This window comes from Pelodiscus sinensis, chromosome 25, assembly GCF_049634645.1.
Source record: "Pelodiscus sinensis isolate JC-2024 chromosome 25, ASM4963464v1, whole genome shotgun sequence".
Taxonomy (NCBI): Eukaryota; Metazoa; Chordata; order Testudines; family Trionychidae; genus Pelodiscus; species Pelodiscus sinensis.
This window is the reverse complement of record NC_134735.1, coordinates 455,005-467,020: the sequence shown is the minus strand read 5'-3', so window position 1 is coordinate 467,020 and position 12,016 is coordinate 455,005. Positions and strand designations below refer to the sequence as shown.

General features: G+C 48.7%; 1 protein-coding gene across 1 annotated transcript in view; it reads left to right on the top strand.

The window, feature by feature from the left end:
- The first annotated feature begins 272 nt into the window (after positions 1 to 272).
- The window catches only part of MYOM3 (myomesin 3), a 67,652-nt gene continuing 55,908 nt past the window's right edge, over positions 273 to 12,016 (top strand). The window contains exons 1-6 of the mRNA XM_006130480.4: positions 273 to 419; positions 3,491 to 3,623; positions 4,754 to 4,828; positions 6,849 to 7,008; positions 7,110 to 7,267; positions 11,502 to 11,597. Coding sequence (XP_006130542.2) covers positions 3,517 to 3,623; positions 4,754 to 4,828; positions 6,849 to 7,008; positions 7,110 to 7,267; positions 11,502 to 11,597 — 596 coding nt within the window. The 5' untranslated portion in view covers positions 273 to 419; positions 3,491 to 3,516. The remainder of the gene's footprint in view (positions 420 to 3,490; positions 3,624 to 4,753; positions 4,829 to 6,848; positions 7,009 to 7,109; positions 7,268 to 11,501; positions 11,598 to 12,016) is intronic.

The following is a 12,016-nucleotide window of genomic DNA, read 5'->3' as shown; positions in this document are numbered from 1 at the left end:
GGGGAGATTAAACCCTTCTAATTCATTTTAGAGGCTTCGTGAAATTCTGCCAGTTTTAAATGGGCAATGGGTAACTCTTGTTCCCATGCCTTCAGATCTACCTTCCCCCTCTCCCCTCGCTGTTTGACAATAGCATGAATTTGTCTGAACTAGAAAAGAGTTTTGCAAGTAGCTGCCAGTGCCATGTCCAGCTGAGCACTGTAAGCCCTGGATCATTTTCCCCATTGTCATTGCAATGCTATGGTACGATGAAGCTATATTTAAGACTCCAGGGTGGGCTCATACCCATAGGACACATTCTTTTGGGAACAGTCATTCTTAATGTCATCAGCCGAGAAGAGGAAACGGTCCTTTGTCCTTATTCTTTCTTGAGGACAGCCACTCTCTCTGGGGCGCCTCTGGGTGGATCTGTCTTATCTGTAAGTAAGCTACTGTTTACAAAAGTCTTATAAGTCTTGGACAGCAGCATCAGCTATTGCAATCCATCATTGCACTTGGCGAAAATTCATGCTTCTTGCATGTATCCTGCCTGAAAGAGCTGCTGAGTTTTCTGCCAGCCTTTTCCTTGTGAGACTGTTTTTCCAGCAAGAATCCATTCACTTGTAGTTTTTCTCTAAATAGACCATTTTGATTTGGACTGGAAATCATTAGCCTGCCATAGCTCTGTGTCTCTGTAGCAGATCTGTGGTTGCAGAGCATTGAATGTCAGTTCAAAACAATCAAGGAAAAAAATCTAAACTAAAAAAAAGCAAACGTGAAACAATATCTATGTGTAGGCAGTGGAAACACACATCTGCTGCCTTATAGTCATTTTCCAGCTGAAATCTAGTTCAGAACATATTTTAAAGACCAGAGAAGCATTTTTCTGAGAAATGGGGAGGGTTTTCTTTTCTTTTGCTGTCTAGAGAAGTCTCTTCTAAATTTTGTGTTCTACTGATGTAACAGTGATATGATAATTCTACAGTTTACTTTGCATGCTGGGATATTGTAAGTTCACTATAACAATTAAGTTTTCATCTGGGGGGTTTTAAGCAGATTATTTACATTCAAACACCTTATTAAAAGCATTAGACCAATGCAACATAACTATAGTAAAAATGGTATCTTCCTATCTGAATAAAGTTTTAGAATTAGGAGTGCAATAAACTAAAAGCTAAACTAAAACAGCTAGGGAAAAAACCCTGTCTTTGAAATGAACCAGTGACAGGTTTAACTGCATGGCTAGTCAAGGTATATTATTTAACAAGGGTAACATTTTCAAAAGCAGCTGAATCGTCTTTTCAGAAGTCACTTAGGATCCTAGACCTTATTGAAAATCATTCAAATTCAGGGGTCTACAGATCTAAGTCATTTAGGAACATGGGACTTAGGCTTGAAAATTCAGCCCCAAATCTATTACAAGCAAAGATTCTGCCTACCCATCCACTGAATCCTGTTGTTTGGATGTGACCCAGCCTGATTTTGCTCCAATGTATGAAGCCATGTCTTTATTTCGGGTAAGATTGACCCTGCTGCAATCCATCTTCTGGAGCTCAATTTAGTGGATCTAGGAGAGACCCACTAAATCGAACTCAGAGGAGTAAGAGAAACCATTGGGACCATTTGCTCTCATCAGCTTCCCACAGTGGGGATGGTGGGGAAACTGGAATCAAGGTACATTGTCTCCAGGTACATAATTAACATAGCTGGAGTTGAAGGTCAAATTACGATATGCCCCTTTCGTACAGACCTGTCCTGAGTTACATCAGAGTCACTCTCTGAAGGTCTTTTGTTTGCTCTCATGCAGTGGGTTGCTGTCGGCGGGTAGATGAGGGAGGGATACCCTTTTATAATTTGGTTCCATTGATTCCCCAGGCATGTATGGCAGCAAGGATAGCTTAGCTTTTTAGGCAACCAATGGGAAGAAATGGACTAGTGTCAGTAGTCACATTTTTTGCCACCCAAATTTCCGCCTCTAGCAAAGAGAACAAGCAAGGAAAGATTCTTTGGCTGGGTTAGTGAAAATTCTGTGGCTTACAGAGTGAAGAGGGGTTTTCTTAAAAAAAGACTGAACAAGTTTAACTTTGATTGCTGCAGAACTTCTGCCATGGTGTACCTGGAATATGATTGTTTCTCATAAAATGAAAGGGAGGAGGCTGCTAGCAGGGACAGTGATACTGCAGAATAACCACAAGGGGCAGCAAAGGGGCAGAGATGGAGACTCAGACAGCTCTAACCCCTTTGAGCTGGCAGGGGTGTAGAAAGGGACACTTATCTGCTATATATTTCAAAGAGTTTGTCTGTCTGTGTGTCTGTCTGGACATGCACCCCTCCCCCGGCTGTGTCCACTGCAGCTGCAGCAGCCATAGAGAAGTGCTTCTCGCCTGGCCCGAAGCTGCTGCAGTGACAGAGGGCTGGGGTTGTCCTCTTTCCAAGGCAGCCTGTACACTGAACCCCTCACCCCCAACAATGATTTAAATGAAGAAAAACAAAATGTATTTGAGGACCCAAGAAAAGCTGATGAAGAAAGGTCTGGTACATCTAGTAGGCTATAAAACAACAGTGCTGGTTCAGGGTGGATTTGGAGAAGGAGCAGTGACTGGATTTTGCTTTCTTCTCTTCCACCTTCCCATACCCACCTGCTTTTTTTTTTTTTTTTAAGCCTCTGACACAAAAGCCACTGTTTTTGTTTCTAAGGCCCATGCTAGCTTTGGTTTTTAAAATGGGAATCCCACATTTGCAAGCAAACAGGCTCAGGCACTGAAAATGAGTAGTGTGACGCAGCATCAGAGGGGAGATACATACGTCCTGGGCTAATTCATATGTGGTTCTCTGTAGACCAGTGTTTCTCAAAGCAGGCCGCGCAGCTCCCATTGGCTCTGGCTCACTGTTTACAGCCAATGGGAGCTGTGGGAAGGGCTCCATGGCCACAGAGCCTTTAGGTAAACAATGCAGTGCGGTCCCTCGGCCCTCTTTGAGAAGCAGTGCTGTAGATCAGGAAGGCTGCTACAGGTTAATTGAGGCACCTGTTGCCAATTAAGGCCTTGTCAGGAACCTAATACCCCTCCTCCCCCTGCCTCGGGCAGATTGGTGGAGTGAGGACTGGTGTTTGGAGGTGTGTTGCTGAAAGACCAGAGAAATGGAGACCCTCCCCCAGCATCAAGGACTGAGGGTAACCCTGCCAGAGAGGGAAGAGGCTAAGAAACCGACAGGGATTAAGAAGGACTGGAGCTCAGACCCCGATCCTTTCCCCACTCCCCTCTCTCTCCTACTAGGGCATGAGCAGAGCGCCCAGTGCCCAAGAATAGGGGCTAGTGGTGGCGCCCTGACCCTCCCCACCAAAGGACCTACCCCAGTAGCACCAGCCATTTGCCACAGTAGCTGCCTTAAAAATCTGAGACTGGTCCATTGGTGGGGCTTATTGGTACGAGCCAGTAAAGGGTTGTCATGGTCTGTCTGAGGCAGCCCCTTGGGAAGGCAGCTCAAGGTGCGTATAACTCTGTTCTGGCAGGGAAGCTACTTCTGCGAGCCCTCGCCATGGAAACTCGGACTCTGTTTCGGAGCAGCGAGGAGGAGCAGAAGGAGGAGAGACAGCGCAACTTGCAGATGACGTCCGCCACGAGAAAGGCAAAGTTCAGGTCCAGGTGAGTCGAGGGGCTAGTGGTGAGTCCAGGGGCGATCAGTGCGTGAAACAAGAAGCAAGCCATGTTCAGTTATTCAGACGATGCACCCAGCTACACTCTGTGCTGCCTAATCTGGCCCATCATTTCACATAAGCCAGCGAGTCTTCATTGCCTGCCCTACACAGTGTGTGCCAGTCTATGAACCCCGCATCCCAACCCCTCGCAGACTGGCAGATGAAATAAATCCATAGATGACGCTGTGTGGAAAGAGTAGCTGATGTTATGGGCAACCGTACAATAACAAGACAGTCTGTTGGTCCCAGAGCTCATAAGCCCTGCCTGTCATTGTAAGCCGTTGTGTGTGGACGCCAGCCCAAATAGGCAACTCTACAATAATAAACCAGGCTGTGCAGCTCAGCCCTCCCGAGAGACTCGACTGCACGGACTCCTGTCTGCACAGCCTCAGCCATGAGAGAGCCTACAACAATCTGCCGATGTGGAGGAAAAGGTCGTAAAGGTCCAGATTTCACCTGTAAACATCCAAGGAGAAACAATAAGGGGAATGAGTGCAAATGCCTTTGTCAGCCTTTCTCCGCGGGGTTACTGCACTAGATCTGGTGTTCAAGTTAGAACTCGGAACACACTCTACAGCCTGGTCCTCCACTCTCTTATGCTTTGAGTTGGAGGCAGCAGGGTGCCAGATTTGCATTTCCCTGCCTCAGTGAGAGCTACGGGCCTAAACGCCGATGAGCAGCTGGGCCAGGGACCCTTTGTCCTCTTGTTCACTGCTGCAAATCCAGCCCAGGCTGGACACGGCTGAACGTTATTTCCGTAAGGTGGCTCTGGGCGGTCTGCGCGCTTTCGGCAAGAGGGCCAAGCAAAGTTGACTAGGGGGAGTATTTCCAAAAGCATCTAAACCACCTGAGTACCTAGGAGCCTAATTCTGATTGACTCACCAGGAAGCTTCTAAGGCCCAATCCTTAAAGGGATTTAGATGCCCAAGTCAGTTTTTGAAGTGGGATTTAGGTGCCTCAGTGAGGTGCTTTTGCAAATGTGACTGTTGGCCCTGGGCACTTACAGTTCCAGGGATCATTTTCTTTTTGAGTCTGTTCCATGTGACCTGAATTCTTTTCCTGTGCCTGCCGCCGAAGTGAGGAGGAAGAGTCCTTCACCGCTTCAGAATTCTCCATAGCAGCTGCCCTGGCCTTGACCTCAGAACTCTCATGGTAGGTCTGACATGACGCTGGATAGTGTGTGTCTGTAATGGGCTAGATTTACACCACGGCTGTGTCTACATTGGCACCCCTTTCCGGAAAAGGGATGCTAATGAGACCAGTCGGAATTGTAAATGCCGCGGGGGATTTAAATATCCCCCGCGGCATTTGCATGAACATGGCTGCCGCTTTTTTCCGGCTCGGGGCTTTGCCAGAGAAAAGTGCCAGTCTAGACGGGATCTTTCGGAAAATAAAGCCTTTTCCGGAAGATCCCTTATTCCTACTTGAAAGTAGGAATAAGGGATCTTCCAGAAAAGGGCTTATTTTCCGCAAGATCCCGTCTAGACTGGCGCTTTTCTCCAGCAAAACCCCAAGCCGGAAAAAAGCGGCAGCCATGTTCATGTAAATGCCGTGGGGGATATTTAAATCCCCCGCGGCATTTGCAATTCCGACTGGTCTCATTAGCATCCCTTTTCCGGAAAGGGGTGCCAATGTAGACACAGCTCACGTGTACCATGTACGGAGTCATGGTAATTCTAATTTGGACCAACAATAGACCTTGTAATCTTACTGCCATAGGCTTAGCCAAGCAAGGCCGTTTGCATATGTGGTAGAGTGTCTTTAAGGTCTTATGAACCACGGCTCTTTGGGTCTGACCCCAGCTCTGTAAGTGACAGCCTGTCGTCAGACCACGTCACTTCTCCCTGCCTCTGTTTCCCATCCCTAAACTGTTTGTGATGTAGCCTTGGAGAAGTTACTCAGCTGCTCAGTACCTCAGTTTCTCCACTGTACAATAGCTTTAGGAGTTACTAGCCACCCAAAGGATGCTCAGGGTTAATCAGCCAATGTTTGCAAAAGGACAAAATTTTGGATTTTTTTCCACAAATTGAAATATTCTGAAATGCAGGGTTGCTATAGGGTAAAACATTTGGCTTGCAAAATGGCAGATTAAATTCAACATTGATAAATGTAAAGTCATGCACATTGGAAAACGTAATTCCAACTATGTGTATAAAATGAGTAAAATTAGCTGTTACCACTCAAAAGAGAAATCTTGGAGCCACTATGGATAGTTCTCTGAAAACATCTACTCAGTGTGCAGCAGCAGCCAAAAAACCAAACAGAATGTTGGGAATCATTAAGAAAGGGATAAGGAATAAGACTGAGCATATCTTATTGCCTCTATATAATAAATCCATGGCACACCCACATCTTGAATACTGTGTGCAAATGTGATCGCTTCGTCTCAAAAATATCTTGGCATTGAAAAAAGTTCAGAAAAGGGCAACAAATGATTAACAGTATGGAATGGCAGCCATATGAGGAGAGATTAATAACACTGGGACTTTTCAGTTAAGAAAAGAGACAACTAAGGGCAGACATGATAGAGGTCTATAAAATCATGACTTGTGTGGAAAGGTCCTTCCCCTAACACAAGAACTAGGGGTCATCAAATGAAATGAATAGGTAGCAGGTTTAAAACAAACAAAAGGAAGTTTTTCTTCATGTGATGCATAGTCAACCTGTGGAACTCCTTGCCAGAGGATGTTGTGACATCCAAGATAAATTCATGGAGGACAGGTCCATCGATGGCTATTAGCCAGGATGAGTAGAAATGGTGCCCCCAGCCTCTGTTTGTCAGAAGCTGGGAGTGGGCGACAGGGGAGGGATCACTTGAAAATTCCATGTACTGTTCACTCCCTCTGCGGCACCTGGCATGTCCACTGTCGACAGACGGGACACTGGGCTAGATGGACCTTTGGTCTGACCCAGTCTGGCCATTCTTGTGTTCTTACCCTACACACGACTCCTGACCCTAACCCTCACCTCTGGTTGCCCTAGTGCCCAACCTATACAGCAGCACTGCCTGGCTTTTAGTGTCCATGATAACAAGATCCCTTTGGTGCTCACTGAGTGCACACTGATGCGTGCAGCATACAGACCTGTCCTGACGTAGGCCTGCGTGTGTGCAGTGAAAATCTACCAGGGGTTTCCCTGACAGCGGCTGTTTTCTTAACCTTGGCTGTTGCAGGGAATCCAAGCTGAGAAGAGAAGCCACCACCGTAGAGCTGGAGGAGCGGGGCCAGAAGCGAGTTCGGTTTGGGAACGAAATGGAAAGGCTGGAGGAGGCCGTCATTAGGAACTGCAGGCTCCTGCGGGTGAAGGCCAATCGGAAGACCTTGCGCAAGGAGGTCAGAGTGGCAAAGGGGTTGGCCATTTCGGTGGATAGCCGGAATGCCCAGTGCCCTTAGAATGTGACCTGCTGTCTTTGTCCGTCCGATGCGTGCCCTAGGCTCTGCAGAAGGCCCGCCGGCAGAAGGAGTACATCGAGCTGCTTTCGAGCCGGCCTCCCATGATCTGGATCCCGCTCAGAGCTCATGCTGTCTGGACGAGAATGGGGGTGAAACTCACATGTACCATCCTGGCTTCCCCTCCACCACAGGTCACCTGGTGAGTGAGTTGGGGGCGGTGACTGGTGCTGACCTGGTGGTTACAAAGCACGTGTGCAAACAGGAGTGCAAAGCTCTCCAAAGCGGAGGGAGGGAAGCATGGTTTGGGAAAATACAGAGAACGCTTTCACTTCCGGCTCGGGGCTCCCAATCCCCTGCCCAAATGGTAGCTGACAGTTGTTACCATCCGGTGACTTGCTGCAAAATGAGTGACTGCCCCTGAACAAGGTGTCAATATCCGAAAACGTTGGCACCGGCAGGAGTAGAAACCAGCCCTCTGGCGTTCTTGGCAGAGAAGCTCAGGGTCCAGTGGGCCATGGAGAGAGAGAACAATTGGGGGGTTGTTCCAAAGACCTGCCTGCAGCAGGGCTGGTGCACCCTTCTGTGGCAGGGGTCAGGGAAACTTGTCCTGTTGTGGTATTAATTCTGGGCATAAGCAGAAGATACACCCTTTGGGGCTATGAAACTGGTTGCTCCCTCCAGCTCAAGGGAAAATATTCACAATCCAGTGGAGGTTTTCTTTGATCCTCACAGCCTCTCTGGGTAAACTAGACTCCAAAGAGATTCCTATCCTTCCATTTAGTTCATTCATACCAATTGTCCCCACGTGTAAAGCGGCTAGTGCAGCCGCCTGGCTTTTTGGCAGGTGTTATTAGCCCCTTTTAACTCAGTGGAGAATGCATTGGGTCGCCTGGAAGATTGTGAAATGTTAGATGCTAAGAGCTGTGGGCACAAATATTCAGATGATTGTTGGTTTATGGCTGCGGGGTGTTGACAGGCTGAATCCCAGGGAGAGGATCCCCTGGGCCTTAAAAAACACTAAGACCGGGTCCACAGTGGTGGAGAAATTTGGCTTAAGATGCACAACTCCAGCTACAAGAATTGTGTAGTTGGAGTCGACGTACCTTAAATCATATTTCTGCAGAAGCCCCTCTGCAGTAGGTGGAGTACTGGGGGCACCCTCAGCATTCGATTTAGCAGGTCTTTACTAGACCTGCTAAATCAAACCCCAGAAGATCCATCTCCAGAGTGAATCTTCCCGTAAGTATAGACAAGGCCTCACACTTCACCTTCTCAAAGTAAAGGCAGAAGGGCCAGATCCTCTCTCCTTTGCTGAGGCCAGAGTGAGGTAAGGGGCCAGATCCTGCACCTCTAAAGCAAACAGGAGCTTTGCCAGCAAGCCCCTGTTGTCTACCTGCGCTGCGGCCTTCCTTACACATCCCAGTAGTGCGCTTTCTGACACGGCGTTTATCAGAGACCTCGCTCCTGCTGGAAATGGAGTCTCAGCAGTTGTGCGAGTTCAGTAGCAACAGTTCACCCAGTACCACGGAGCGTTGTCAGCAGTGGGAATGGAACCCAGGGCCAATGGAGCTAAAGTTAGGCGCAACTGTCTGAACGGTAAGAGCCACAGCACGGCTCAGCCGTGCGAGGAAGACCAGCTTCGGGATGGAATTCTAGGCACGTCAGTGGGTTACTCCTGATTGCTGCTGATGTAAGTGATCTTAGGCTCAGGATGCAGCAGGTATGTGCAAGCCGGGGGTAGATGCCTATATACCTCTCTACATGGGCCTTAACTGTGAAGGTGCTGGAAGGTGCGAGCAATGGAGATGAACAACAAAACCTGCTACCCAGACCCTGGTGCCTGCAAATGGGTAGTTGTGGAATTGCCACACGTTGCAAAAAGGCCTGATGCTCGTCCTCCTTCCCAGCTGGTTATTCCCTCCGCTGATTTCCATGTGGGAGCAGAAAACAGACCTTCCCTTTCCCTCATCTGGAATACAAGGAAGAGCCTCCCTTTTCCTCCCATGCTGCTGCTGCACCATCTGCTCCCACTCAAACAAGGCGCGGTACATGAGAGGCGCTCTGAGCAAAGCTAGGGATAGGTCTGGGGCCTTCATAGTTGTGTATTAGAACTGAACACCCACCAAGACTGCTTCCTAAAGCTTTCTCCTCGGCCTCAGACCAGCAGGAAAAGAACCCCTGGCACAAATAGATCCGGGTACCCAGGAGGAGCCCTCTTACAGTCCCTTAAAGTAATTTATGATCTCTCGCTAACAGCTTTGATAGATGTCAAGATAAATCCCAAAAGTTTGGGGGTTTTGTCGGAGATTTACCAGCCTCAAACTCTGGGAAGAGCAGGCTGAACCTCTCTAGTCCGGCACTCTCTGGTCCGGTAACATCCATGGTCCAGCAGGATTCTAGTGCACCGGATGTCCACTTATCGTGGGTGTGGGGCCAAGTTTCCCGCAGTCCCATAAGTTTGTTTGCAGGCACCAGTCCTGGCTCTCCGTGCTCTGTGCTGTTGTTTAGCTCTAATTCACCCCCAGGATCCATGAGCCCAGTAAGCAGTGGAAGTGTTGGTTATGCTGCTAGGCCCCTGTAGTTCGGCAGATTCTCTGGTTCAGCACCAGTCAGGTCCAAGGATGCTGGTTCAACCTGTATTGGACTCAAAACTCTCTGGCTGTGTCCAGACTCAGGGTTTTTTTCGGGAAAAGTAGCCTTTTTCCGAAAAAACTTCACCTGCGTCTAGACTGCAGCCGCGTTCTTTCGAAATTAAATCGAAAGAACGCGGCTTTTCTTTCGACGGCGGTAAACCTTATTTCATGAGGAAGAACGCCTTCTTTCGAAAGTGCTTCTTTCGAACGAAGGCGTTCTTGAATGTAAATAGGGCTTCTTCGAAAGAGAGCATCCAGACTCACTGGGTGCTTTCTTTCGAAAAAGCGGCTTGCTCTTTCGAAAGTTCCGCGTGCAGTCTAGACGCTCTCTTTCGAAAGAGGCTTGCAGTCTAGACATAGCCTCTGGCTCAGGCCCATTAGCAAATGGCTTATCCCAGGAGGACAAACTGGTTGTTGACTTAGCCCAGATACGTACAGTCCAAAACAGCTGCATGACGGTGGCAGAAAAGCAGCTGTTCCCAGGGGTTCTGTTTCTTCCAGGCAGGGGTGGAGCACTGCAGAGATGCCACCCTGAGGGGCTGTTTTATTATGTGCAGTGTAGGAGGAGCCCCAGCATGGAGCAGGACCTCAGTGTGCGGAGTGGTGCACAAGCACAGAACCAGTCCCTGCCCCAAAGTGCTTACACTCCACGTCCAGCACAATGACCATAATGCAAACAGGCAAACTGAACTAGGAGACTTGTAAGAGGGGGGGCGGCCTCCCAAGCCGACATGGCTTCATTCCTCTGTCCCTTTACCAGCTCCAGGCAGGTGTATGAACAGGCTTGACATTTGCTCTTACAGCCTGGTCCTTACAAACGTTTCCAGTGTGTGACGTCTGTGATTCACGCCCTGCAGTGTCGGCCCTGCTGTCAGAGCCGTGTAGCCTGTGTACCCATAAAGAACTTCGCTTTGGAAAGAGGCCTTGTGCTAACCCCCCAGCACCAGCTTGTGCTCATGAATCTTGGTCATTGGCCAGCACCTTAGAGCAATGCGACTTTTTTCCAGTGCATTAGACAGGTGCAGGGACACGCTACACAGGCTTTTGACTCACCGGATACCGTGCGTGCTTGGGATTGAACTGCCGCAGCCTCTCACATTGAGAAACATGAAATGACTCTTTTCTGTTTACTGAGCTTTGCTTAGTTACAAACCCATAGGGTGGAAAATGTCATTGAGATCTCTTGGGATTGTCTACAGATCTTGCTGTCGGCAAGGGCTGAGCAGAAACCACAGGGAGGCCAGGGATAGCATTTCACACTTGTGCACTGTGGTCTCTGCTCAGTTTGAGGGTCAAATGGACTGGCCTCAAAAGCCTGAAACAGTCAAATGTTGATTTCAAACGTCTTTGCTCGGGGGACAGCGCCCCTACTGCCAACCTTTCAAATAGGTAATTGGGGGTAAATTAGCTTCCCCAGTCTGGTCCTTTTGTACCTTTCCAGCAGCACAATGGGAGACAGATGTCCGCAGCTGTCGGAGCCAAAAAAGCTGCTGTCCCTCCTCCCCTCCCCCATTACCCCAAGCAGGGGCTATACATGAGGCAGGACGAAGCAGCCAGGAGGAGCGGTGGGAGAGTGATATGATCTGGCAATCCCCAGCTGGCATACGCTCCCTATGGGACCAGAACCAGGTGGATCAAATTAAAGCAGCCCAGAGACTGCTCTAACTTGTGTTGGGGCAGAGAATCGGGGCGCTCTAACGAACTGTCCACGCCCCTCGATGGGTGGGGGGGTACTTTAAAACAAGCTGTTGAATACACCAGTTAGCTCTTGAACAGTGTCTCACTTTCACATTCTACTAGGTATAAAAATGGAGTCCGCATTGATCCCCGACTGGCTGCAGCTGGGAAGTACAGGATGCGGAACGAGTTTGGCATGCTCACCCTAGACATCAATAGGTAATGTACAGAGCCTCTGCTGAACCCCTTCATTCACCGCAGGGCCTGCTCTTCTCAGATTCCCAGGCCAGTTCTACAGAACAAGGAAGGCTGGAAACTCACCTGGTTTCTAGTTCTCCATTGTCATGCCCCAGTTGACCAGGACTAAAACTCTGTCCGCTGTGAGGTTGACCCAATACTGCTAATCGCTCGCTGAGGCTTTAGACTTATTTTATTTTGTTTCAACCTGTATAAATGGAGGTAGATGCAAAATCCCTGATCTGTCCCCGACCCTCTTTACTCTAATTTGTTCCTCACTCTTGACTAGAGATACCTTAGTGTCTAGTGTACTTAGGGTGCTGTACACGTCTGGATGGACTGACACCCTTCTACAGAAACACAAAGCCTACGAGATGTATGTAATATATACAAGGCCAGGT